The sequence below is a fragment of the Calidris pugnax genome, unplaced genomic scaffold (assembly GCF_001431845.1).
Source record: "Calidris pugnax isolate Ruff unplaced genomic scaffold, ASM143184v1 scaffold98, whole genome shotgun sequence".
In the NCBI taxonomy this organism is placed as follows: Eukaryota; Metazoa; Chordata; class Aves; order Charadriiformes; family Scolopacidae; genus Calidris; species Calidris pugnax.
Genome location: NW_015090829.1, coordinates 42,861 through 70,546, shown reverse-complemented (window position 1 = coordinate 70,546; position 27,686 = coordinate 42,861). Strand labels below are relative to the sequence as shown.

Below are 27,686 nucleotides of genomic sequence, written 5' to 3'. Positions count from 1 at the left end.
GTTCCTCTTCCCACCTATTTGATCCAAATCCTTGCAGTGGCTCAGGCCTGCTTGCTGTTTTACGTGGGCTGGTTTTATTTCCTCAGCAATCGATGAGTACAAGCCCCTGGATGCCACCACCAACCCGTCTCTCATCCTGGCTGCTGCCCAGATGCCAGCCTACCAGGAGCTGGTGGACGATGCTGTTGCCTATGGAAAAAAACTGGGCGGGTAAGGAAGGAGGGTTTTTTAATCTCGGTAGATCTCTATTTAAGATGCCTTATTTATATAAATAGTATTTAGTACTACTAGCAACGTACTGAGGTTTTCCCCGCGTGTATCTGTGGGTGTATCTCCTGCCCCAAAAAGCCTCAACCCTTAAAGAAATACATCTGCTACTGGTTTCCTGCTCAGGAAACACTCTTGAGTCAACAACATTTTAGGAAACAGTATCCAAAGGCTAATAGTGCTGGTGGAACACCTAGGGCAGAACATAAACACAGAGCAGAGCAGAAGTGCCTACTTGAACTCTGGAATTTAATGTTAAATGAGCTGTGAAATTTGATCTTCAAATCCATGCCAAGGTGTGAAGGCACTTTTTGTTTTGTTTTTTTTTCCTCCCATAGAAACTATTTTGTTCTTTATGTTTTTCAGGTCAGAAGAGGAACAGATCAAAAACGCTTGTGACAAACTTTTTGTCTTATTTGGAGCTGAAATCCTGAAGAGGATACCGGGCCGCGTGTCCACAGAAGTAGATGCAAGGTTGGCTCTTCTTCCTCTGGGTTACCCTGGATATTTGTACCTACAGAAAGAGACATCATGGGAGTTGGAGGAAGGTGCTCTTGACTAGACAGCTCACTGCTTTAGGGCTATCAGAAGTTAATATGTTTAATTAGAACATGGATTTTACTTAGTTTGCTTGATTATAACTTAACTTGGTGACAAAACTTTATAAAAACAAGTAATACCGAGCTTGGATTTTTGTCATCTTCCTCTTGTTGCTTAAGCAAGAGAAACCTCACGTTTCCAGCAGAGTTAAGAGTTTTGCTCGTTGTCTTCTGTTTGAGAATCTTGTCTTCTCCATTTACCAAGAAATCTGAACAGTTTATTTGAAGACCTGCATAGGATTCAGCTGTTAACCTGCTCCTTCCCAATTCACTTCTCGTGTTCGGCTTCTGCATTCGTTATGAAAAACTTGAGGAAAACTTTAATCTATAACTTTTTCAAGGAAAGCTGTCTTGAGCTCTGGATCCTCTGAGTCAGTCACACCTTGTTGATGGGCTTGCGATCCAGGAAGTATCTCTGAGAACAAAAACCTGCCGTTGTCATATAAATGCTGATAAAACAGTGTTTTTCAATGTGATTTGTGGGGGTAGAGTATTTAAAAAAAAACAACAAAAAACCAACCCAGTCAATTCTAAGCAATTCTGCTCTTGTTTCAAAGGTTGTCCTTTGATAAGGAAGGAATGATTCAACGGGCCAGGCGCCTCATTGACCTTTATAAGGAAGCAGGAATTGGTAAAGATCGTATTCTCATCAAGCTCTCATCAACATGGGAAGGAATCCAGGCTGGCAAGTAAGTCTTTGTGTCCCTGGTGTGTGATTTGCTGATTCACAGCACGCTTCTGCCTGTTTGCAGGCACCTGACAAACTCATTCTGCGCTCGCAATACAGAGCTGTTTTGAAAGCACGGCACCAGGAGACCTGTTCCTCGGGCTCCAGCTACTGAGCCGGGTGCTCTGCTACAGCTTTCTGATGAAACAGGAAAAGTTTGTTCATACAAAGCCAGGCCACAAGCAAGAGTTTCCTGAAATATCAGGCGAAACTGTCTGCATTTGGTTCAGGGAACAGCGTTAAATAAAGTCTGGCCATTTGGTTCAGGGAACAGCGTTAAATAAAGCAAAGTCTGGAAGCGCAAAACATTTGCTGTTAGCTTAAAATGCAAAAGCTTATAAACTGTACCACATTCCTAATTAAACTCGAGAAATGCAGTAGTTCTAACTCACTGCCTTGTAACTAGACTGTGAATGGAGTAGGGGAGCAAAGTGCTGTCTCAAGCCAGGCTGTGTCTGCAGGGTGCTGGAAGCAGAGTACGGGATTCACTGCAACATGACCCTGCTGTTCTCCTTCGCCCAGGCCGTTGCCTGCGCCGAAGCTGGAGTCACTCTCATTTCCCCCTTCGTAGGACGTATCCTGGATTGGTACGTTGCAAATGGAGATAAGAAAACCTACGAGCCTTCAGAAGATCCAGGTAAAACTCTCCTTTTAACATATTGTTAAAAGTACAATAGCTACTCGTTCAAACTGCCGTTTACTCAGATAAATCCTCTCATGAAAAAAAACCACATTCATTTTGAGCACGTTCTAAATAACCATTTGTACTTCAAACGAATTCTTCTGAAAGAAGATCTTCTGCTGATCTCTCCTTTTTAGGAGTGAAGAGCGTCACTAAGATCTATAACTATTACAAGAAGTTTGGCTACAAAACCATCGTGATGGGTGCTTCGTTTCGAAACACGGGAGAAATAAAAGCGCTCACAGGCTGTGACTATCTCACCATTTCACCCAAGCTTTTGGCAGAGCTCAGCAAAGAGCACGTCAAGTTAACCCCCACGCTCAGTATAAAGGAGGGTAAGTCCCCTTCTGTGTGACACGGGCTTCCTCAGCCTCCTGTTCTTCAATGGTGTGGTTCCCCACAGCTCGGGGGTTCTTGCTTCCCTCCTGCTCTAAGGGGAATTCCTCACCCCTCTCTACAGGAAACACTGGAGCCTCGGTACAAACGGTGCAGCTACAGCTGCTGACACACAGTGGTTTTGTTAGTGATTGGGGGCCCACTGAGGTCACTAATTGCAATCACAATGAGCTATGAGTGTGCATAAATACAGTGCTCCCTCTCCTGAGAGCACAGGGAGAGCAGAAGGAGGAGCTTTACATTTTGCATGATTGGAATGAAGTTATACTGAATATTAGCAAAGATGCCAATCCTAGTTTAATCTTATGTTAATATTGTATCAGTGATGCAATTAGCTCCAGACATGCCAAAGGGTGTGTTTCCCTCCAGAAACTCTAGAAATTAATCACAAATTAAATTGCTTGATCTAAGTGATCTTGTGCCACCATGGTTTTAAACATCTGTTCCCATTGCACTATTCTTGCTTTTCTGTTGCCTTATTAAAATGCTACTTTACAGCTCAGAAAATGAGATTTGTGCACAGCTGTAGCCATGGGCTGCTGCTTGGAGGCTTGTTCTCAATCGAGCTTTTGTTAGGCACTGCCAAATCATCAAAGACCTAATTGTTTGCCATATTTGCTTAGGATGTCTCGCTGCGGTAGGACTGTTGCATAAGTCTTGAGAATAGCCCTGGAAGTACCGTACCATTCGGAAGCAGATACAAGATAATGGAAGACACATAAACATTGTGTTTTCAGAGAAACGAATTATCCAGGCTACTTTCCCCCCCAAAAAACCAGACTAAGGGCACTTTCAGTCTTGCACCCCAAAAGTGTGCTCCCGTAATAAATCGTGTTAAAAGTGAAGGTTGAAATTTTTCAACAGCTGGAGATGCTCAGAACCCTGAGACTGTTTTAGGAAAGCCTGTGGTGTTTGATAATGATCTGTTTAATATGGCTTTGTTTCTTTTTCAATTCCCCCTGCACAGCTCAGGCCTGTCCGCTTGAGAAGATCCACCTGGATGAGAAGGCATTCCGCTGGCTCCATAACGAGGACCAAATGGCTGTGGAGAAACTATCTGATGGGATCCGAAAGTTTGCTGCAGATGCAATTAAGCTGGAGAGGATGTTGAAGGTGGGTGTTATATCACTCTGCCTCCTGCCACCCCTCACGTTCCCCCACATCCTGCAGCTACAGCACAGTTCCTCGTGGCATGGCTGAGGATTAGGGACCTGGGAGCAAGTCCCATCAGGTTTTTATCTAGGTGTTATCTAGGAGAGGCTGGTAGCAAACTGCCCACCTAAATTAAGGGAATTTGGTAAACTTCACTGCATCTCAAGAAAGCATTCATGTCAGATGCACAGCCCCACCTGCGGTGCGAGGCCCAAGGCGGTGTTTAGACTGGCAGCTGCTCAAGACAAGGCTACTGGCAACGTGAACAGCCCCTTGAGTCTAATTCTGAACTCGTTTGCTGTCAGCAGTGGTACAAGACACGTAAATAATCCTCAGAGTGAGCTGGAAATAAATCATCCTTGTACTTGGCACGAGGAGGCACCAAGGAGAGATGTGTTGAGTAGTACCAGACCCTGGGAAAGTCTCCCGTCCATTTATGGAGGGTCTTTGAAATGATTAATTGAATTTGGGGGGAAAAAAAAAATACACACGGAGTGTAACCGATCGAGGCACTTGTTCTTGCTGACTGACAGCTACTTTCTAGTGACTTAAACCTGCTTTGCTGTAGCTCTGCTTCTTCTACTGCAGCTCTGGAACTGCTGCACAGTTCCCAAACTCTTTACTCAGCTGCTCTTTGTTCACTTCTCTCTTTCTAGGAGCGAATGTTCAGCGCTGAAAATGGAAAGTAGAAAAATCAGGCTGCCCCTGAGTGCTCCAGGCTGAATGAGTGGATCAGCTGAGGTTCAGTGGATGTACAAATGTCGTACCTGTCACAGTCTCATGCTATGTATGGATAGATTCCTGTATGATGCTTTTATATCAATTTGCAAAGGGACAAATAGAATTTCAAATTTTTGTGGCACTTTTGTCAATACATGCAAAATTAACACAGACTTTCCTTGTAACGTGCTCATTTCCCTGCTGCAGGGGACCCCTGATGTAGTATTTTAATTTTTTTATTAAATTCCTAATTAAGTTTACATTCCTAACACATTAAGAAAGGAGATTTGTCTTTATTGTCATTAAAGAGAAGACACGGGCTTCAAAAGCCATCTTTGGTACAAAATTCACAAATGCTTTTACCCAAGATGCATATATATAATATATATATATTATGTACATTAAACTAACTAGGCTCCAGTCTCTTCCTGGCCTCTTTCTGCAGCCCAGGTGGCAGCAGTAGGGACTTGCTGGTTGCCAAACCTGCTGAATGTCACCATAATTAGTGTGTCAAGGCTTTTTAACAGGGGGGGAAAAAGCTGTACCATAAGCAATTTTTAGGAATTTTATCAAATACTGGTTTTGTGTACCCAAAGCAAGGTAAGGGCAAGAACATGGAATTGATTGAAGCTAAAAATGTCACTGGGATTACAACACAGGTGTAAGCTACAACTCCCCCTGGTATTATTGAAGGCTACACTTTCAAAATTAAATAACTTAAGTCTCTCCAGCAGTTAATAAATAACTCGGCAACTGGTTAATCTGAGTTTGCAGAGCGAGCGTGTGGCTGCAGCTCCCCAGCAGCTGCTCAGAGCTTTGTGTATTGTCTTTGGAGGCGTCGCTGCTTCTCTTTATGCAACACTTGGGGAACTGCTGCCAACCCCCCCTCGCAAATGCAGGGGTTTTGTCTTTGGGGGTTTTATGGGGGGGAGGGGGGGAAAAAGCTGTACCATAAGCAATTTTTAGGAATTTTATCAAATACTGGTTTTGTGTACCCAAAGCAAGGTAAGGGCAAGAACATGGAATTGATTGAAGCTAAAAATGTCACTGGGATTACAACACAGGTGTAAGCTACAACTCCCCCTGGTATTATTGAAGGCTACACTTTCAAAATTAAATAACTTAAGTCTCTCCAGCAGTTAATAAATAACTCGGCAACTGGTTAATCTGAGTTTGCAGAGCGAGCGTGTGGCTGCAGCTCCCCAGCAGCTGCTCAGAGCTTTGTGTATTGTCTTTGGAGGCGTCGCTGCTTCTCTTTATGCAACACTTGGGGAACTGCTGCCAACCCCCCCTCGCAAATGCAGGGGTTTTGTCTTTGGGGGTTTTGTGGGGGTGTTGGTTTTGGGTTGTTTTTTTTTAAAGTTCTGTCACCCCCTCCTCTCATTGTTCTGAAGCTGCTGCTTCCAGCCTTCCTCAGGAATGACCTAATCTTAACACAGCACTTCCCAATTACAGGGCTGTTCTATTAAGTTGGGATGCATCTGATTACATTTCATGCTGTATTTCATTAAGACTAATTAAACATCTCTTATTAGTTTATATAGGTCCAGTACCATTAAGAGCAGACAAGAGGCTCCTGTTTACATGTAGATGCAATTAACTATTTCCTGATAGAGTTGTCTGAACTTAACCTCCTAATTAAAAAAAAATGAAAGAAAGGCAGCACTAGGGCTACAATATTTACCCACACACGCTCTTATTAGTTTATATAGGTCCAGTACCATCAAGAGTAGACAAGAGGCTCCTGTTTATATGTAGATGCAATTAACTGTTTGCTGATAGAGTTGCCTGAACTTAACCTCCTAATTAAAAAAAATAAAAGAAAGGCAGCACCAGGGCTACAATATTTATCCACACACACTGTATCCAGCTTGAATAACACCCACGCTGTCCCACGCAGCCAGCTGAGCTGCTGCTGCAAGTCAGACTGTGCTGGGATTTAGATGACTGCAGTCCTCACAAACCCTTAACAGAGCATTTGTATCCTGCTGAAAAGGACACTGAGCTCCAAGGACAAAGCTGGATCCAGAGCCTTCACACTTCTCAACGTCTCTTTTCTGCTCCAGGCTATGACATGAGCAGAGGTCCAGCTTCCTAGCAGACTGCAATTCCCAGTTATAGAAGTGTGAAGCCCTGACTTCCTCAGAATCACAGAATCACAGAATCTTCTAGGTTGGAAGGGACCTTAAAGATCATCTTGTCCAACCGTCAACCTAACTGACAAAAATAGACACCCCCACAACAAACAAGGAGCATCATCACTAAACCAGACCTCCCAGCACTACATCAACCCGGCTTTTGAACACCTCCAGGGATGGGGCCTCAACCCCCTCCCTGGGCAGCCCATTCCAATGGCTGAGAACCCTTTCAGTGAAAAAATTTTTCCTAATATCCAGCCTGAACCTCCCCTGGCGTAACTTGAGGCCGTTTCCTCTTGTCCTGTCGCCTGTGACTTGAGAGAAGAGACCGGCCCCCTCGGGTAAGAGAATGAGGCTTTTGGCCAGTCCAGAGCTACACTTCCCCAGGACAGCTGTGGTCAGGCTGCGTGACACCACTGTGACACTCACAGCTGCAGAGAGGACAGAGCAGCAAGAGCCACGCCAAGCCAGAGCAACCAGAGATGACTTGGGAAAGACACCACCACTCAGCACCAGGCATTTCAGCATGTTTTCTCAAAACTGCTGTTACAATAATCAGCACAGATGACGGGGTAGGATGTGGATCCTCAGACAGATAAGAATATTTCCCCACAGCAACAACCCTGCTTAATCTAGCAAACTGTGAGCTTTAAACACAATGTTGGTGACAAAGAGCTCAAGCATTTCCCATATTCTGAAGGGAAGGTGTGGGGCTGTTGCTGGTCTCCCTCTCTTTCTTCCTTCCATTCACTGACAGACTCTAAGCCTCTCTACAGGCTGTAACTCCCCCTGGACAGCGGGATGACTCTCAGCCTGCCACGACTTGTCTTACACCAAGGCAAGCACATCCTGATGCCTGACTTCTTAGCAAAAGAATTAGGAGGTATTTTAGGCTGCTCCTGCATTCTTACAAGGGTTGAGGCACGATTACCCCACCGAGAAGCTGCGCTACCCCAGCTCACACTGACTCTGGCTTCATTCCAGAAGCAGCACAGAAGGTCCATCTGTCTGATCTTTGCATTTACCAGCCCACTGGTACCAACAGGCAACTTTTTGTCAATTCCATTAGCTGAGTCATTCTGAGATTTGTACCTATTTCCCATTAAAAACCAATAATTCCAAGGCAATGGAGTGCTCTCAGAGCCCTGGGGCACCGACACATCTTTTCTCCAGAAGAACATGGAGATTTACACACCAGTTTATTGAAACACCTCGGCTGTGCCTCTGAGCTACCACCACTTCCTTCACCTGCCCTAGGCTTTAGCTGCTACTGACAAAGGGTCAATCCAGAAGTAGCTTTCAGGCTGCCTGGAAAATATATTTTTTTTCCCCCCATTACCAGCAAATTTGCTTTTTGCACACTCACACCATAAGCCTGACAAGCTGTGAGCCTCCCTTCCCCCACCGAGCTTCTCAGAGTTGTGTCCATCAGAGCCCAAAGATCTGTGCCCAGGTAAGGTCTGGCTGACAAATCACTGCTCTTTCACTCTCCCCAAAGCCTCTTTGTTCTGGAGCTTTCTCAATCAGAAGGAAACCGACAATTTTTTGAAAAGTATTTCCCAGTCAGCCCTAAAATAGTGATAGATCAAAGCTGGTCACTTGGGGAACGAGGATCCCAGTAAAAGCTTTATTACCCTGCTGAGCTGGAAACCCCACACGTCTCTGTGGCAGGGTGGGAATTCAGGTGCATGGAATTTGGGGTTTGCTGCCCCGAATCTGGGCTGTCAGATGTTTTGAGCCTCTGCAAGAAATAACCCTTTTTCCTCCTGGATGAGGCAAGGGCCCTGCACTCTCACTGCACCAGCAGAGCCATGGGATGTCACCTCACGGAGCTGGGACACAGCTGGCCAGCTCAGTAACACCCTGGGGTTCAAACATAGCTCTGAAGCGTTCCAACCATCGCTCAAGAGACAACAAAATACTACAGTAGAGGAAGAAGAAGGAGGAAAAAGTGCCTCAGGAACAGTCAAACCTTACTCTGTTTGCCTACACACACGTGGTCCCCTTTGGAGCTGAGGGAGCAGGAGATGAACCAGTTACACACAAAATGGTCACTGTTGGGGGGTCCCTTACCTGCTCTGGTGGCAGCTGTGGTTTCCCCACTTCGGCACAGGGGCTGCTTCTCTTCAGTCCAGGCTGGAGGTGACCCATGTATGAAGTCCACATCCATTCTGAAACGGAGCAAAACCCAACCAACATGAACCTCAAGCCCTTACATCTGTTCATCCAGTCACACAAAGCACCTTTACCCCAAACTCTTCCCCAACTCCATCCCTCTCCAGGGGATGAGGAGATCTCTCCCAGGATCCTGTCTGAACCCAGTTTACAATCTCCTCCTAGTGGTTTCCCAGACCCCCCCACCTCCTCAGGGTAAGAAATCAGGAGCAGGAGATGTCTTTTGTCTGCCAGAAAGGATTTTAGCTATCACAGCCACAAGGAGAAGCTTAGAGCCAGCAAGTTTTAGCTATCACAGCCACAAGGAGAAGCTTGGAGACAGCAAGTAGCGGCAAAGAAAATGTGGGGAGGGGGGTGAAAATCCCAAAGAACCCTTTAAAACTTGATTTTAAAATTCTCTTACCCTTTATTAAACACACCCAGAGCCAGTACTACTTTCCAGCCCCTAAACCTTTCCAGCCCTTTATTAAACACACCCAGAGCCAGTACTACTTTCCAGCCCCAAAACCTAAACCTTTCCAGGCCCTTTGGGTAAAAAGCCTCCTTTTATCACCTTCACCTGAGCCCAACCACCGGCCCCTCCCCAGGAGAGGGGCTTCACCTGGGCTCCCCCAGCCCCACGCCAGGAGAAGAGCCAGCACCAAGGCTGTATCTCCCCCAACCTGTGGGTCTTCCCTATGTACCAGGATCCCCCAAATTTCTGTGCAATTAGAGCCTGCCTGCAGAGATCTTGGCATGTGTCAGAGTCCCGGAGAATTCCTGCAAGAGAAAAATGTTCAGGAAAAAAATATTAGAGCCTCCAGCAACAGCAGACTCTACCCAGAGCTCAGCAAGTGATTGAAATGAACATTTCATACTCTTCTTTTCACTGTAATTCTCAGGCAGGGAAGTAAGTGGCAGAAATATAATTAAGAAAACAAGCCCACTGGAGAAAGCAGATTGTGTTTTACAGAGTGGGTAGATAGTTTAGCTCGGGAGCACAGAATACAGCCAGCAAGTAAATCATTTCTGGTTTGCTCACAGAACTGAAAAAATCCCACACAAACCATGCAAGTCATGAAACAAATAAATTTGGGACTTACAAAAAGCAGGATAAATGGAAGTAAAAAGTTGAAATACCTTTTATTTGGGGTCAAAATTTGCCTCCTAGGCTTTCCATGCAGGCTTTAAAATTAAATATTAGGTATATTCCAAAGAGAAAATACAAAACATCCAATTTCAGTGATTTTGCTGCTTCTTGGCTGAAACAAGTTCGTCATATTTAGTACAAAGTTGTGGAAAATGTGTTCAACACAAATTAAGAAAAACAAAAGATAGATAATCCCAAACTCAGCTCCAGTCTCCCTATGGCACATTTTATTATTCATTCCTAAGGGTCCATAGGTAAGAGAAGAGCCTTCGAGGCGCTGGGGGATGAAAATCAAAGCACATGGCTGAGTTTCAGATCTACCAGGCACCCTGAATAGACCCAGAAATAATATTTAGTATAAAATAATATAGGAAATAGCATGTGATAACTGTTAGAACAGGATTAGATACAATTAGTAGTTTAAGTCAATACAAGTAATTATTAATTCACTGGCAGTTTAGATCAACTTAGCTTTAGTGTAGCTCATGTGGAAGTAAAAGGATGAGGAAGTTCAGGCAAAGCAGCCAGTTCCAGGGCAAAAGGTGTAAAGAAACTGCTGAGCTCTGAGGAGCTGTGGAATATATTTTTTACCTTATATGATTCCGCCCAATTATTTTGTACAGATTTAACCAAAAGGTGTAAAGAAACTGCTGAGCTCTGAGGAGCTGTGGAATATATTTTTTACCGTATATGATTCCGCCCAATTATTTAAGTATTTTTGTACTGGAAAATAATAGAACAGAGATTTGGCAGCACAATCATTCCTCTCTCTCCTTGATCCAACGTACGTGTAGAGGTTTCCCCCAAACCAGGCAGGTTTTGTCCTACATAATTTCTCCACAAATCAACAGTAATGATTGTCTGAGGGAATGCTAGTATTCTCCTTTTTACTTTTTTTTTCTCTTTTCACTCCTTGTTTGTATGTTTTACACAAATTTCCTTTCACATCACTCATGAATTTGCTGTAGCTGTACAGCATTTATTTTTGAAAATGTCTCTTTTGCTAGGAAACGAAGTAAAACCCCTCCACCACCCAGAAAAGGTAGAAATTTCTTCTAAAATTCCTTCTAAAGTAGGAATTCAGCTTCACCTCTGCAGCACCCGAGCAGTGCAAGTCCTGCCTCTTATTCCCAGGGACAGGTGACTCCAGTGAATATTGCTGGTGTTTGATCCCAGAGATGAAGAGACCAGGGCAGCCCCCCAGGCTCCAGCTCCCCTCCAGCACCAGCACACCCATTTAAATTTCCCTCAGTGGTTCCAAGATTCAAAATGAACAACTTAAAAAGAACCTGCTACAATTCAGGGTTGCCCCTTGGCTTTGCACAAAGAAAAACTGCCAAGTGGGAGACCTCTGGGGAGAAAGAGGGTTTAGTGATGTTGAGAAGGGGTCATTTCTAAGGAAATGATGCAGGGCAGCATCACCAGCATTAGCACGTGGTGTTTTAGGAGATGACAAAGGACTGAGCTTTCAGGACATGATTTCTAACTATGCAGCCCTCACCCTCGTAGGAAAAGGAGCGTGGGGGAGCAGACACCACGGTCACAGAATCACAGAATCTTCTAGGTTGGAAGGGACCTTAAAGATCATCTTGTCCAACCGTCAACCTGACTGACAAAAATAGACACCCACACAACAAACAAGAAGCATCATCACTAAACCAGACCTCCCAGCACTACATCAACCCGTCTTTTGAACACCTCCAGGGATGGGGCCTCAACCCCCTCCCTGGGCAGCCCATTCCAATGGCTGATGACCCTTTCAGTGAAAAAATTTTTCCTAATATCCAGCCTGAACCTCCCCTGGCGCAACTTGAGGCCATTTCCTCTTGTCCTGTCGCCTGTGACTTGGGAGAAGAGACCGACCCCCATCTCTCTACCCCCTCCTTTCAGGGAGTTGGAGAGAGCAATAAGGTCTCCCCTCAGCCTCCTCTTCTCCAGGCTGAATAACCCCAGTTCCCTGGGGTTCCTGGTCAGTTCCCTGGTCACAGAGCACTGGGAAGCCACAGGAGCAGCTTGTTGCTTACAGCACGGCTGGGTGTATATAACTCTGTGCTAATACGCATTTTGGGCTGCTGTAGCCCCGGGTGCTGTCCCAGGGTTTCCCTCCTCCAGCTGCAGAAGGGGTAGGCCCTTTTCAGGGACTGACAAGGAACAGCTTTACCCTTGGAGGCTGGGGATGGAGTTGGCTGAGGAGGAAGGTGAAGGTCTGCCTGGAGCTCTGCCACCACCTCGTGGGGAGGCAGCAGCATCCCAAGACTCACAGAGAAACAACCGCCGGGTTATTAGCCTTCCCCTGCGGGGGCAGGTCTCCAGTTTGTTTCATCCTCCAGCTCCGTGCAAATACACAAGGCTTGGGGAAAAGAAAAGGGAAAAAAAGCCACTCAAACACTTTTCTTTCCTCTTTCAGCTCCCTCTTGCATTCCACAACCCGATGCACAGAGGGGCTGCTGCTCCCTGTACCCCCTCTATTCTTGAAAGAAGGGGGCTGGAGAGCAGATCTGTTGGGGAAAGAAGGCAGTAGGATCCACACACCTGACTCAGGAAGTAAATTTATTTATTTTCCACCTCCCAACGCAGAATTTCACTTTAAAATCAGTCCTTAGAGATACATTCTTTCCTGCAGGGACCAACCACACAGCTTTAGTGGGGGGGTGTGGTGCTGGGATGCAGTGACAGGGGTTTGTCATCTTGTTGGTGAAAACAATCCTTTGTGGGGGTGCAAGAAAGGAATCTGCAAAGATTATCCTAGGGATAAATCATCTGAGAAAGGCCCTTGTCCCATTGGATTCATTCCGCAAGTGTTTCTGTGCCACTTACTTATTGCAGGGGCACTCAGAGGCTTCCAACAGATACTTCAGTGTCTGCCCATAAGAAAATTGGAGGAAAATACAGAATATGCTCTGGGCATTAAGCCCAGAGAAGATCTAACACTCTTGATGTGTGTGGTTCCCTAATAAAATAAAAAATACTTCACCAGCTGAATGAACAGAGAGATTTTTATGAAATAAGCCTGGCTGATAACATCCCCAGGACCATCACGCACTCCAGCGCCCGACACTGAAACCATCAGGATTTGTGCGGGTTGGAAATCTCCAGGATTCGATGCTTTCGATGTGCTTGAGAAGCAGTTTCTGGCTTTGGGACAAAAGGGCCCCTCATGTGGTTTAAATGCCAGAATCCTCTACAAACAACCAGCCACAAAGGCAGTGCAGCACCAAGTATTTGCAAGCCTTGCCAAAAGCTGGTCCTCTCCGGGGCGTGCGAATCGCTGCGCTCAAGCCAGGCAGAGGGGAAAAGCTTCCTGCTGCAGGACACAGCATCCTGGCCTGTGTCAGGAACAGCGTGGGGAGTAGGGCCCAAGAGGTGATTGTCCCCCTGTACTGGGCACTGGTGAGGCCTCACCTTGAGTACTGTGTCCAGTTTTGGGCCCCCTACCATAAAAAAGACATGGAGGTGCTGGAGCGGGTCCAGAGAAGGGCGACAAAGCTGGTGAGGGGTCTGGAGCACAAGTCTTATGAAGAGAGGCTGAGGGAGCTGGGGGTGTTCAGCCTGGAGAAGAGGAGGCTGAGGGGAGACCTTCTTGCTCTCTCCAACTCCCTGAAAGGAGGGTGTAGAGAGGTGGGGGTCGGTCTCTTTTCTCAAGTCCCAGGCGACAGGACGAGAGGAAATGGCCTCAAGTTGCGCCAGGGGAGGTTCAGGCTGGATATTAGGAAAATTTTTTTCACTGAAAGGGTTCTCAGGCATTGGAATGGGCTGCCCAGGGAGGTGGTTGAGGCCCCATCCCTGGAGGTGTTCAAAAGACGGGTTGATGTAGTGCTGGGAGGTCTGGTTTAGTGATGATGCTCCTTGTTTGTTGTGTGGGTGTCTATTTTTGTCAGTCAGGTTGACGGTTGGACAAGATGATCTTTAAGGTCCCTTCCAACCTAGAAGATTCTGTGATTCTGTGAACACGTGCTAAATGAGTATGTCGAGAGCTGCTGTGTTTGGGGGACCCCAGACATCGCCTCTGGCTGATTCCTCACCGGTTCAAGTCAGTTCTGTGTAATTTCTAACCCACATCACTCAATGAATCATTAACACCGAGCTTTCAAATTAACTTTAAGCTAAAGATTAGCACGCACGGTGGTGAAGGGGAGAAAGCACGAACTGTACAAGGCAGGACACCAATAAAACTCAACAGGCACAAGGCAATAAGCAGCAACATTTCTCATCTTTGCAAATACTCCCCCAAAAAAACAGCTGCTGCTACTTGTCACAGGCTTGTTATGCATAATTGGGTTAAAAAAGGTATTTAAAATTGTGCCGCTGAGCAGTGTCAGTATGTTCCAGTCTTACAAGCAGGGAGAGGAGAATATCTGCCATTTTAAGACATCGCATTTTAAAATCCAGTGGTGGAAAACAATCTTGGGATAAATACCACTGCTGGGAGGCCTGGGATGGGACACCTCGCTGAGCTCTGCTGGGTTGGACCGGGAGGGAAGCACAGCACGGGAGGTACAGAAGATACAAACCCAGGTATGCCAGTTCTTCACACAGGAAGTTTAAAATCCAACTTCACCAAAAATCATTACTCTTTCCATTACGTCACTTCATTATTTTACTTGATGTAAACACCTTCTAAGCAAAAAAAAAAAAAAACCACCAAAGAAAAATCCAAACCCATCGTTAGATTTGTAGAACAAAACTAACATGGAAGTAACACTACAACATCCCAAACGACACACACGTTGTTGCCTCTGAAGCCCACACTGCAACCCCAGGGCTTTTGGTTTCAAAATGAATAGGAGCAACAGAAATTGCCCGACAACGTGTTGTTGAAAATTTTTGTGGAGTCAAGAGGTTTGCTGCTGCACTGAAAGCTTTCCCAGTATGAACAACTAGAAGAAAACTTATGAAAGGTCATAAACTATGTATCATTCTCAACTAAGAGTGTAATTAGTTCGTGTGTGTACGGTAAGGAAAAAAGTCAAATGGTAACGAGCAAAAATGATGGATACTGCCTTTGCATTTTAATCCTCTGACATAACACCCCCTCAAAATAAACAGAATAAAACTTCCCTGAAGTTAGCTGGTGAGACATTAAACTGCTTCACATTTTCTACTTTAATTCAATCTTCTTTTCCCCCAGTTTTAGAATCATTTTTTCCAATTCCTGACTAAAATTGGCCATGCCATATGAGAAATTAGAAGATCTATCATCACTAATTGCTCACAATTTGCCAGCGTGATTTCTAAAGACGGCAGAGCTCTGGCTCACCATCCCCACGAGACAGAGGGATGTTTTACCAAAAATCATTTTGCCTCCTCGCTGGAAGCTGGGCCACATCCTCACAGCCACCATCCTCCTCACCGCCACCATCCTCCTCACCAAACTGCAGGCACAGGTGCTTGCACCCATCACCTCTCCAGCCCCTCTCTGCTGGATCACACAATTCCCACTCCGTTCCCCAAGACACTGGGGACAGCTCTGATTACCAAGAAGATAGGAATGGACATGTGATGTAAAAAAAATGAAGGTACACACTGTTACTCCTCTTTATCTGCTCCCACGTGGGAAGAACAAGGAAGTTTAAGGAAACTCTAAAGGCGGTGTCCTTTGTACCTCGGAGTACTTCCCCATGCAGGCACAGACACAGCACTTCCAACAGGCTCCCAATTCCCCAAAATAAGGAAAATAGTACAACAGAGAACTGCCCAAAGCCTGTCATGGTCTGAATAATGTTTTTTCACCTGGCAGCTTATCGATGACCCTGGAGAGAGCTTCACAATTAAGGAATGAAAACAGGACACAGGGTAGACAGCAATGTTCTGTTTTTACAGGCAGGCAATGAGAGGTCGAGTGATTCTTGACAAATTCACATGGAAGCAGAGTCTCAAAGGCAGCACAGACTTGTGGCCTCTCAGCCTCCTGCACCAGGAGGGAGATGATGATGTGCAGCTGCAGCTGGGGGTAGCAGAGCTCCCTCACCTCAGAAACCACATAAATTGTACTCACCTCCACCAGGACCCCAAATTCCTGACCCCAACCCCGCCAAATTCCCTGCTCAGGCAGACACTGGAGTTCAGGGTGTAAAGCTTCACCTCCTCTATTTAAATAAAGCTTCTGATAGGAGAGTGTCTCAGTGCTGTACAGTGTTCTACACTACATGACCCCAATTCAACACACAACTGCAGCACAAATACATAAACTTGCCACATCCTTTCAGCAGACAGCCCCTTAGAGTATGTCCTGACAGTGACAGAGGTCAACAAATCCCCAAGAAGACTTGTCAGGAATGAGGATTTAAGCCAAAGCTATTTGTTAGTTCAATTTCTATCAAAGCCCAATTTTCATTTCAAATTCTAATTTTAATTTCTATCAGAGTCAAAAAAAAAAAATCTGTAAGCTGGGCTCCAGAATATAACAGTAGAAGACCCAACAAATCCCATAGGAGATTATCTTTTAAAAAAAAAATCACTGAATTCTTCAGCTAGAACTGAAAAATTGAATTGGTACAGAAAAGACACAGGACTACCCTGCTTGATGACTGGTTATAACCAATATATTATATTATCCTGTTAAGAGGAAAAAAAAAAATGCAACCACAAAGGTCCTTTCCCTCAAAGCACTGCAGAAATGTTGCCCTCAGTTCCAAGTGGGAAGGAAAAATGCCAATCTGTCTGCTTTCCCAGAGATTTATTATGTTTGAGCCTGAAACAGCAGAAAATATTTTTGGCCTCATTATTCCTTTTCATGCTCAACTGCAAGCTGCATCTGCTGCTCCAAAGGAAAGAGCAGGCCAGATTTCATCTTACAGCTGGTTCCTCAGAAGACGTGATCCACAGTAGCTGCCTCCATATTTTTCTTCTTCCTTTGTCCACAGAATTCCAGCAAGAGACAACCACAATGTACTGGCCAGAGAGAAATATTTCAAACATTCCAAAGAGAACAAAACCCGTAACATAAGCACCACAAAGGAGGACAGATAACCAGTTAGAAGACCATTTAAAAAACAGCTGAGCAAACTTGTACAACAGAAGTCAAACAATGTGAACAGGCATGGAAGAAAACAAGGGCACATTATGCTGCCAGTATCACCGCAGGGAGCTGCCTTCAAACAACTGGTTCTGCTTTATTCAGAGTTCACATAAGCATTTTCCATCCTATTCCAAGTACATCCAAGTGTCCCAGAGCCATTTCAGAGTTCAGACGGTAACTTTGTGACCTACCAAAAGCAAGGTGAGACTGCATCTTGCATTTCAATGAAGCTCTGGGTGTAGATTTTTGATATTTGAAACACAAGCGCCAGACTGTTCACAGAGTTCCAGGTCCTCTTTGGGGCAGAGTTACAAATGATCAGCCTAGAGCAGAGTCTTCAGCTTCAGCAATTTGTATTCATAGCACCAAATATGTGTGTTTTTTTAACAAGCCACAGTTCCCACATCTGTTAAGTTAAGGGTCTAGGGAGAAGCGGTGAAAAGAAGATGTAGCAACAAAAAGGCAAGGTTTCTTCTGAAGCGTGATGCACTTCAAAGTCTCCTTATCCACAACCTTCAGCCACTCTATATATACAAAACCTGACATTGCCACTTCACTGTCACAGCCACTTCACAGTCCAGAACAGAATTTGAGAGGGCTGTTTTATCCAGGTAACAGACAAGCAAGTCCTTAGCCCTGCTGGCTCTTCATCCAGCCCATTTGCAAAGGGACCCGCTCCTTCATTTCCTGCTGAAGGAAACACATCCAAACATGACACGACCTGTTAGTCCACAGCCAGGACAGGACTTGTAACACACATTCACCTGAACAAAAGAAGATTTTTTTTGTGGTTATTTAGATGTGTTCTTCTATGTGACAAGATGACAGACAGTCAAACAGCCAAGCCATTACCAAAGAAATTAAATCCATTCATTCCCAGAATTCTAAACTACAGCTGACTAAATGCTAACTTGCCAAATCATAAAAAATACCCCACAAGAGATGTTTCTCCTAAGAGAAATGTTTTGTGGAGCCTCCTCTGCATTTTACTTTACCAATCTTAGATAGCTGTGCATTTCCCAACCCATTTTACCTTATTAATTGTTTTTAATAATCACAAATGCTTTTTTACCAAGCAACACATAACTGACTGAACTGTAGATAAAAGAGGATACACGTTTCAGCTGTTAACCAAGGGAAAAAAGGTTCTTTTGGGGGACAATACTCCTGGAACTAGAAGATGCTTCCCACTGTCTGGTGCTAGCTCTTCTCTCCCATATTGCCTCACCTGACATTGCAAAGAATGAGAAGATTCTGGACGGCAGGAAGAGTGGAATTCTCATTCTGTCCTGTCACCAGGTGCCTGTCCAGCACGACGTGCACAGCATCCGGACTGCTGGCTACACCCGGGAGAAAGAGCAACACCCCTTGTGTTAGTGGACACCACCTCAGTTTCAGTATCACACCTCTGGGAGAGCTAACACAGGAGGTAACTATTTTGGTCAGACAGAGCAGCTGGGTGACTGCTAGGTTGATCTGTAACCCCCACAGGTATGGACCATCTTGAGCCCCTGATCCTGAAATGATGTCACTTCAAAGTCCTCTCTGAAAGGACAGCAGGACTGGCCCCTTGATTAAACAAACACCAGATGGGTAAAGTGCATATATCAAGACATTTTCGTAATAAAAGCCTCAAAGTATGAATTTTTTAAGTTGTGATTACCCTGCAATGCAATATAAATCTTTTTATGTAAGACATCAAAGCTGCAATCACCAAACTACAAACAGCCTGCAGGGAGATACTTTCTGGCCAGTTATAATACCCTGATGTGTTAGTATCTACCAACAATGGTTCAGTGTCATTCCAGGCAGAACCATTATTCTGTCAGTAACAAACAACTCCTATTTCCTTCTCCCTCTCTCAGCCACTGACTAAATAGAGGCTAAGTGCCTTCAAACCCCACACACTTTTCCTCTTCTTGCTTCCTCTGTCAGTACCACTGCAACCAAGCACGTGTGATAAAACCACAGCAACACCAGCTTTCAAACTGCCAGGACTGAACCCATTCTACAGAAGGTGGCAGCAGCAGCTCGCTCCAAAAGCATCGAGATCCCGTTTAGACACAGGAGCAGGCCGACAGCAGCACGGATGGAAGAGGATTAAGCAAAGAATGGACAGCAATTTGATAAGAGGGTGGCATTTCTTCTTAGCAAAAAATAGATGCGTGGCATTAGGAGCCCAGTTCTGTTTCCTGTCCGTGCCATCTCTAATCTGGTGACTTCAAACTGTACCAGTTCAAGGGATGGCAACTATCATGTTAAATAAAGAGTGACTTAAATATCACACACATCTCCCATTGTTCTCTTTGAGGAGAGATTCTAAAAAATTACCTAAAAAAAAAAAAAGCAAACTGAATGATAGCTGCAATTGAAGAGAGACATTTATAGCTTATTATTTAATTCTCCCTGTCGCTTTTCAGTATTACAAGAAAGTTTTCCATCCTATTCCAAGTACATCCAAGTGTCCCAGAGCCATTTCAGAGTTCAGACGGTAACTTTGTGACCTACCAAAAGCAAGGTGAGACTGCATCTTGCATTTCAATGAAGCTCTGGGTGTAGATTTTTGATATTTGAAACACAAGCGCCAGACTGTTCACAGAGTTCCAGGTCCTCTTTGGGGCAGAGTTACAAATGATCAGCCTAGAGCAGAGTCTTCAGCTTCAGCAATTTGTATTCATAGCACCAAATATGTGTGTTTTTTTAACAAGCCACAGTTCCCACATCTGTTAAGTTAAGGGTCTAGGGAGAAGCGGTGAAAAGAAGATGTAGCAACAAAAAGGCAAGGTTTCTTCTGAAGCGTGATGCACTTCAAAGTCTCCTTATCCACAACCTTCAGCCACTCTATATATACAAAACCTGACATTGCCACTTCACTGTCACAGCCACTTCACAGTCCAGAACAGAATTTGAGAGGGCTGTTTTATCCAGGTAACAGACAAGCAAGTCCTTAGCCCTGCTGGCTCTTCATCCAGCCCATTTGCAAAGGGACCCGCTCCTTCATTTCCTGCTGAAGGAAACACATCCAAACATGACACGACCTGTTAGTCCACAGCCAGGACAGGACTTGTAACACATTCACCTGAACAAAAGAAGATTTTTTTTGTGGTTATTTAGATGTGTTCTTCTATGTGACAAGATGACAGACAGTCAAACAGCCAAGCCATTACCAAAGAAATTAAATCCATTCATTCCCAGAATTCTAAACTACAGCTGACTAAATGCTAACTTGCCAAATCATAAAAAATACCCCACAAGAGATGTTTCTCCTAAGAGAAATGTTTTGTGGAGCCTCCTCTGCATTTTACTTTACCAATCTTAGATAGCTGTGCATTTCCCAACCCATTTTACCTTATTAATTGTTTTTAATAATCACAAATGCTTTTTTACCAAGCAACACATAACTGACTGAACTGTAGATAAAAGAGGATACACGTTTCAGTTGTTAACCAAGGGAAAAAAGGTTCTTTTGGGGGACAATACTCCTGGAACTAGAAGATGCTTCCCACTGTCTGGTGCTAGCTCTTCTCTCCCATATTGCCTCACCTGACATTGCAAAGAATGAGAAGATTCTGGACGGCAGGAAGAGTGGAATTCTCATTCTGTCCTGTCACCAGGTGCCTGTCCAGCACGACGTGCACAGCATCCGGACTGCTGGCTACACCCGGGAGAAAGAGCAACACCCCTTGTGTTAGTGGACACCACCTCAGTTTCAGTATCACACCTCTGGGAGAGCTAACACAGGAGGTAACTATTTTGGTCAGACAGAGCAGCTGGGTGACTGCTAGGTTGATCTGTAACCCCCACAGGTATGGACCATCTTGAGCCCCTGATCCTGAAATGATGTCACTTCAAAGTCCTCTCTGAAAGGACAGCAGGACTGGCCCCTTGATTAAACAAACACCAGATGGGTAAAGTGCATATATCAAGACATTTTCGTAATAAAAGCCTCAAAGTATGAATTTTTTAAGTTGTGATTACCCTGCAATGCAATATAAATCTTTTTATGTAAGACATCAAAGCTGCAATCACCAAACTACAAACAGCCTGCAGGGAGATACTTTCTGGCCAGTTATAATACCCTGACGTGTTAGTATCTACCAGCAATGGTTCAGTGTCATTCCAGGCAGAACCATTATTCTGTCAGTAACAAACAACTCCTATTTCCTTCTCCCTCTCTCAGCCACTGACTAAATAGAGGCTAAGTGCCTTCAAACCCCACACACTTTTCCTCTTCTTGCTTCCTCTGTCAGTACCACTGCAACCAAGCACGTGTGATAAAACCACAGCAACACCAGCTTTCAAACTGCCAGGACTGAACCCATTCTACAGAAGGTGGCAGCAGCAGCTCGCTCCAAAAGCATCGAGATCCCGTTTAGACACAGGAGCAGGCCGACAGCAGCACGGATGGAAGAGGATTAAGCAAAGAATGGACAGCAATTTGATAAGAGGGTGGCATTTCTTCTTAGCAAAAAATAGATGCGTGGCATTAGGAGCCCAGTTCTGTTTCCTGTCCGTGCCATCTCTAATCTGGTGACTTCAAACTGTACCAGTTCAAGGGATGGCAACTATCATGTTAAATAAAGAGTGACTTAAATATCACACACATCTCCCATTGTTCTCTTTGAGGAGAGATTCTAAAAAATTACCTAAAAAAAAAAAGCAAACTGAACGATAGCTGCAATTGAAGAGAGACATTTATAGCCTATTATTTAATTCTCCCTGTCGCTCTTCAGTATTACAAGAAAGCAGCGTGTAAAGGAAAATGACACTTTTCCCTCCACATCCAGAAATAACCTAGGGAAGAAAAAATGACATTTTAGTGCCTTAATGGATTTAATTTCCCACATGGGCCAGAGCTTCAGATGTTGCAGTTCAAAAGTCAAATTTCTACATTTTGCCTAATAATAATCAAATTACTAGTAACAAAACAAGAAAAATACTACAAAATCAGATCTAGGTATGAGTGAAACACTTGATGGTAAAAGACAACTTATCAGAGGAACCAGAATCACTCAGTATAGAGCCTCCAGCTTTAAATAATGAAACATTTGGTCGAATAAAAGACAATCCCAAAATCCAGAACTTGACCTCTCCTGGCAGAGCACGTGCTCCCTGCCATGCAGCAGGGAAGCAGCTGCAGCACGGTACCTGCATAGAGACATCATTCCCCTGCAGGGCTGGACTCTGCATCTGCAGATTAATGCACACCCCATGTTCTGTTTTCACAGCAGGACACACGACCCCACGTTTACCATGGGGTAAAAGCACAGCCATCAGTGTGCTGTACTGTACTGCCCTACTTCTCCACACGCAGCATTTTGCGGCGTTTATTCTTAGAACACTCATCGTTTCTAATCCACTGGGGTATTTGTTTATATCCACAAAATGGAAATGCAAGATGAGATATCCTGTCAGAATCCTGTTCAGCTGTTGTTAAATTGGCACACAATTTGTCATTTGCAAAAGGCAGCCACCAAACGCAAAGCGCTGGACAATAAGCAAGCGACATACCACTAAATGTAGCTCCAGAATCCTTCACAAAATCTTCTACGATAATGGACAAACTGGCAAAATTAGGCTGCCTTACTAGTTCGTACACGGAAGGCTGAAAAAGATCAAAAGGAAATTAGTCTGTCTTGCTTTTTATAAAAAGAGCCAAGCAAAACCAACACATACTTCCACCTGCAATTTATTTTTTCTGTTCCTCCTACAATTCTCCCAACTGTATATAGGAAATGGAACAGGAGGGAAGCATAAAACCAAATGACCACAGGCAGGATTTTCTGTAGGGAGCAAACTGAAAATTCTTATGCAATATATAAAGAATGACACAAGCAATTTCTGCACATCAAGTGGACGCTGAACAGTTGCACACAATTAACTTCAAGAAAGCACAGATCTGTCCGGCTGTTGGACACAAACATTTTGGACACAAATGATGTGCCACTTGCAGAGGCCAAATAACAGCACTCAGCTTTGGAATGAGTACAGGAAACAGCTTAAATGAAGAGAGAAAAATAAAAGTACTTAGTTTGGATTTTGTAGGCACAGAAAGAACTTTAATTTCATGGTTTCCATAGCGACTGTATCTGGGCCGTATAATGTCATTTATTTTAAATATTTCATCATAGATTGTAATGCCAAATACAAGCACATCGGGACATTGACAGCTTTTGTGAGTCCCATAAACTTAATTTCTTAACTTTGCAGATTCATTTTCAACCCTAGGAGTTGTACTGTAGAGGTCTGCATCCTCTTGGCACACAGGTACAACTGCCATAGGAATGGTGTGTGAGGTGAGAGACTGGACATTAAATAAAACATCAACAGTATCCAGCTACTTTTTGAGTTACAAGCCAGTCTGTACAAACAGCCTTTTTTCCTAAAAATTCCTCTACCTTTTAAAATGAAAAAGCACCTTGAGAAATATAAATTATCTCCAGCATTCATGAAACCAAAAAACGTCATTCTTAAAAGCCCTAAACTATGAATCTGAGGAGCTACAGCAGTCATTTCCAGCATTTCATCGACTCAGTTTAAAGTTTACTGAGCAACTGGAAGAAAAACCACTCTCCCCAGGACAGCTAAGTGAGACAATCCCTTCACACACTCGGTGTTGGGCCCCCTTGCCAATGACAACTCTCTGTATCTTGCACACAAACCAAGGGCACCAAATACATGATTTATGTTTGTAGGAAGTTCTAGGATAAGACCCATCCCCTGAAATCACAGGCACCCGCACAGCAGAAGTCATGTGAAAAGCTCAACCTACCCCTGTGAGGCTGTATCCCTGAAATACCCAGGATTTATCCTCATTGGTGGCACAACACAAAGCTGTGACGCCGTGTCCGATCGCACAAATAGGCTCTAGAGAAAAAGCAAAGCATCTTTGAGAAGCTGTGAGCACCTTCAATTAGCCAAAATACAGATTAGGGTTCATAAGATTCTCCATGGTATAGCACGATATATGCAATAGTTATACTGCACTGTTTATACTCTCTTGGGCTGTAAGGTTTTCCCCCCACACACTACACTAAGAATTGTTCCAGACTTGCAAAGAGTTACCAGCTGTTAACTCTAAGTCCAGAGACAGCACCAGTCAAAGAGAAAAACACATAGTCAAATGGTAAATGAAAAGTACACGTAAGTCTTAATTATGTAAAGCCTTAATGAAGATCCTAGTACACCCCACGTTTGGCTCTGAACCTTGAATCCCACTGACTCGGAGAGAGCAATTTCTGTACCACTGTAAGGCAGAGAACCCTCTTCTGACACAAGCACTGAAAAGCTACCGATATATGGAAATATACATTTACATAAAGAGGACACATTTAAGAGAAGACACGTCTCTCTAAAGCAGCTCTTTCAAGTTCTGAACGCTCTTCAATGATGCAAACATTTCTAAGTCACTGGAAAGTAATAATCTTACACAAACAGTAGATTAGCACTATTTTATTTAAGAAAATATCTAAAGATGTTCACCTACTGTTCTCAGCACTGAAGTGCTGCAGTATCTTAGCCAGGTACCCACTGTTTGCAAGGTCTGTCATAGCCCCAGGGCAGTTTGGGATCAGCAGCGCGTGGTATCTAGCACCTAGTGAGGAGGAAAGGATAAACTAATCACAACACAAGGAACATCCAGAAAGCTTCATCATAAACCCATTTCAGATTGGACAAAATTAAGACAATGCCACAAGTCAGTCAAAATCTGTATCAACTGAATGAAATACAGAAGCGAATACATCTATGTGGAGTAGAGAAAAAGGTCCTTTTCAGCACAAAGAACATACATTTTTAATGAGACATTCTTACACAGGCAAAGCTTAAGCCCACTATGTCTGCTAGCTTCTACTTTAGCAAAATATTTAAGAAAACAACAATATAGAGTGTGTGTATATATACATGTAAGAGAATCGCTAATTCAAGGTAAGACAACAATATAGAGTGTGTGTATATATACATATAAGAAGAATTACTAATTCAAGGTAAAAAAGTAGCAATTGTAGTTGCCAAGACTTCCTCTTAAAATAACAAAAAATAGTAACTGTAGTTGCCAGGGCTTCCCCTTAAAACCTAAGTTTTATGCCTTTTTTTGTGTTGTTCTTCCCTAAAGACCTAACACTAAGAACACTTGTTTCCCTGATAAATGGAGGTGACACACTGACCAACAGCACAGCCCGTACCATCGATGGACTCCAGCTTGGCAGGGTTCGCGTACGGTTTCATACGGAAGTCCTGGATCCAGCGCATGTTGCTCTCGCTCACATCCACAAAATCAATGGATTTTCCCTACGGAAACCAGGGTTCAAGGCTGTCGTTAGTATCCCTGCACAGGCACCCACTGCTTTTCTTGAAGGATGACCATGTGGTATTTTGAGAGACTTTAGCTCTCAAAAACCTGAAGTTTTCCATTTTTCCCACTGAAGTAGTTCTAAATGCCCTCCCTCCACTCTGTGTGTAACAGGTACTAGACAGAGAGATTCAAAGCCATACTACAGGAAGCATGCATTCACAGTAAACATAGTTAAAAAAAATATCCCTGTAAAAGAAAAAAAATCTGTAAAGCCAATAAAACACCTCTCAAAAAGGTTCAGTATAATTCTGTCTCATCAATTGAAGCATCAATTGGTTTCAGACTGAAATCACAGTAATTGTCCATTTTTACTTACCCCAGGAGTTGCAACTTGCAGATTAAAAGCAGAGCTAGCCAGCGTAAAGCAGTGAAGGAAGGACTGGGCTGACACACCTGAAAAAGAGATTCCAACAATTTAAGGACGTATTTTTAATCCCATCCACACTAGTTAATTTAATAAAGTACCTGAGCTTGGTATTTTTGCTCATCTTATAGAATGGAATCATAGAATCATTTTAGTTGGAAGAGACCTTTAAGATCAACAAGTCCAACCATTAACCCATCACTGCCAAGCTACCACTAAAACATGTCCTCCAGCGCTGCATCTCCCAGTAATTTCAGAGGGTTATTTTACAGATGTAAGAAATGCACAGCCTTCCTTATAGGTGAGCTATATATTGAGAAAAACATGATGAAGGTACTCTGCCCAAATTGAGGGGGAATACAGGGTAAGGAAAGAGGGAAGGAAGGGAATTTGGTTTCCTCCAGGTATACATGCAAGCACAGCTCGGCTGTGTGTGCTCAGAAGCAGGTACGTGCAGAGGGGAAAACCAGCAGGTATTCAACTGCACTGTTGAGGGATATTAGCTGTTTAGCTTAAATAAGCATTAATATTATAATAAATAACTTGGGTTTATAGTATGGTGTGATTTGTGCTGTTTGCCTAGCTTTACTTAGCATGAATAGCCAGATTTGCTGAAGCCTTCAGGCCACAAGTTATTTTTCTCAACAATTTTCCTGGCAGATAGTACAGTGCTGCGTTTAGCCTTTAAGTCTGGGAAAGATGTTGATACCACACCGATGTTTTGGTAGTGTTTTTCCCCCAAGTCTGGGGCTCTTCAGTTCTGCAGGTTCTGCCAGCGAGTACTGGTCCACAAAGAACACCAACCAGAAGATTAGGAGGTGACAACCCTGATCTGAAACTGCAAATCAACAAGAGCCTGCCTGAACACTGAAAAAGAATCCAATAATATGTTAGGACACCCCAGACCAAAAATCACCATTGGACTAAAAGTCATGCAGACAGTGCATGAGGGGCAGGTGTTGAGATCACAAGGGTATAATTGCTCAGGGATTTGTTTGTGGTCCCTCTCTTCCACAGAGCCACAGAACTGCCTAAATTAGAAGGGACCTTTCAGACCCAGTCCAATCATCGACCTAACACTGACAAAAAAACATCACTAAACCATCTTTGGAGGCACCCAGCCCAGGCTGTCCTTCCTGCTGTACTTTTCAATTAACTGATTCATTTTATAGAATCCGACGCCTGAAACCGCTGCGGGAAACCTCGGGTCGAGCCTGAGGCAGGAGGAAGGGTGCCCGCCGATGTGTGCGAACCCCCCACACACACGGGCTGCGGATGCCGGGGCAGCGGTTTCCCCTCACAGCTGTGCAGCAGGGCGGGCGGGCACCTGGGCAGGGCAGATGAGCGATTAGAGGAGGCGAACACATCTGTGCACCGCACAGGTGGCGGAGCAGCCCGTCTACCCACCGCCGCGGAGCGGGGCCCGGCAGAGAACCGCGGCGCCCCGCCCCGGGGACCGGCCCCACAGCGTGACCGCCGCACACCCAGTGGGGACCGCAGAGGCCCCGCAGGCCGGAAAAGGCCGCACGAAGGGAGCGCCGGAGCCCGGCAGGACGGGGGAGGGTTTCCCCTACGGGGTTTAATCCCCCCCGAGAGCGTCTCACCCGCGGCGGCGGCGCTGGCGACGATGAGGCAGGTGGGTTTGCCGAGCCGGTCCGACATGGCGGCGGCTGCGGCGCCCGGCGGCGGCGGGGGGGGCCGTCTCCTCATGAGGCCGCGCGTGCGCAGTGGGCCAGGCGCGCGGCGGCGCCTGAGGCGGGAAGGCTGAGAGGCTGAGGGGAGCGGCCATGGCGGGCCGCCGTGCCTTTTAACCCCCGCAGTTAATCATGCCGGCCGCCTGGCGGCACGTCCCACCTGCCTCCGCTCCGCCACCCTGCTGCGGCCGCCACGCTTTATTTCCCCTTCATAGCCAGCGTGGTGGTGTCCTTAGTAGCTCTCCTCAAGCTCTGCTCCAGCAGTACAGCAG

The 27,686-nt window shown here is 44.8% G+C and overlaps 2 protein-coding genes and 1 long non-coding RNA gene across 5 annotated transcripts; 1 reads left to right on the top strand and 2 right to left on the bottom strand.

Annotated features, from left to right (window-relative positions):
• Positions 1-72: 72 nt before the first annotated feature.
• LOC106887236 (transaldolase-like) lies at positions 73-4,820 on the top strand. Its single transcript, XM_014940687.1, has 7 exons — positions 73-210; positions 634-741; positions 1,424-1,555; positions 2,055-2,230; positions 2,413-2,610; positions 3,639-3,784; positions 4,480-4,820. Exons 1-7 carry the CDS (start codon positions 152-154, stop codon positions 4,510-4,512), a joined length of 852 nt encoding a protein of 283 aa, XP_014796173.1. The 5' UTR covers positions 73-151; the 3' UTR covers positions 4,513-4,820.
• An 11,824-nt stretch (positions 4,821-16,644) lies between these two features.
• Positions 16,645-18,573, bottom strand: LOC106887171. Of its 2 annotated transcripts, none has more exons than XR_001411820.1 (2): positions 18,232-18,573; positions 16,645-17,767 (listed from the first exon to the last, which is right to left on the bottom strand). It is a non-coding gene; the product is annotated as an uncharacterized LOC106887171 (long non-coding RNA). The 2 variants fall into 2 exon arrangements; XR_001411819.1 differs by having other exon boundaries at positions 16,645-17,693.
• An 869-nt stretch (positions 18,574-19,442) lies between these two features.
• PDDC1 (Parkinson disease 7 domain containing 1) lies at positions 19,443-27,429 on the bottom strand. Of its 2 annotated transcripts, none has more exons than XM_014940592.1 (8): positions 27,325-27,429; positions 25,673-25,749; positions 25,187-25,292; positions 24,490-24,597; positions 23,776-23,870; positions 22,515-22,608; positions 20,547-20,658; positions 19,443-20,010 (listed from the first exon to the last, which is right to left on the bottom strand). In XM_014940592.1, the coding sequence occupies exons 1-8, from the start codon at positions 27,380-27,382 to the stop codon at positions 20,001-20,003; spliced, it is 660 nt and encodes a 219-aa protein (XP_014796078.1). In that variant the 5' UTR covers positions 27,383-27,429; the 3' UTR covers positions 19,443-20,000. The 2 variants fall into 2 exon arrangements, with proteins under 2 accessions (XP_014796078.1, XP_014796079.1); XM_014940593.1 differs by having other exon boundaries at positions 19,443-20,007.
• Between the last annotated feature and the right edge of the window lie 257 nt (positions 27,430-27,686).

Coding starts and splice junctions, on each gene's coding strand:
- LOC106887236 (XM_014940687.1), top strand. CDS start 152: ATGCCAGCCTACCAGGAGCTGGTGGACGATGCTGTTGCCTATGGAAAA. Junction 1,556..2,054: donor GAAGGAATCCAGGCTGGCAA/GTAAGTCTTTGT, acceptor CTGTGTCTGCAG/GGTGCTGGAAGCAGAGTACG. Junction 3,785..4,479: donor AGCTGGAGAGGATGTTGAAG/GTGGGTGTTATA, acceptor CTCTCTTTCTAG/GAGCGAATGTTCAGCGCTGA.
- PDDC1 (XM_014940592.1), bottom strand. CDS start 27,382: ATGTCGGACCGGCTCGGCAAACCCACCTGCCTCATCGTCGCCAGCGCC. Junction 25,750..27,324: donor CGCCAGCGCCGCCGCCGCGG/GTGAGACGCTCT, acceptor TCTCTTTTTCAG/GTGTGTCAGCCCAGTCCTTC. Junction 22,609..23,775: donor AGGGATACAGCCTCACAGGG/GTAGGTTGAGCT, acceptor GATCTTTTTCAG/CCTTCCGTGTACGAACTAGT.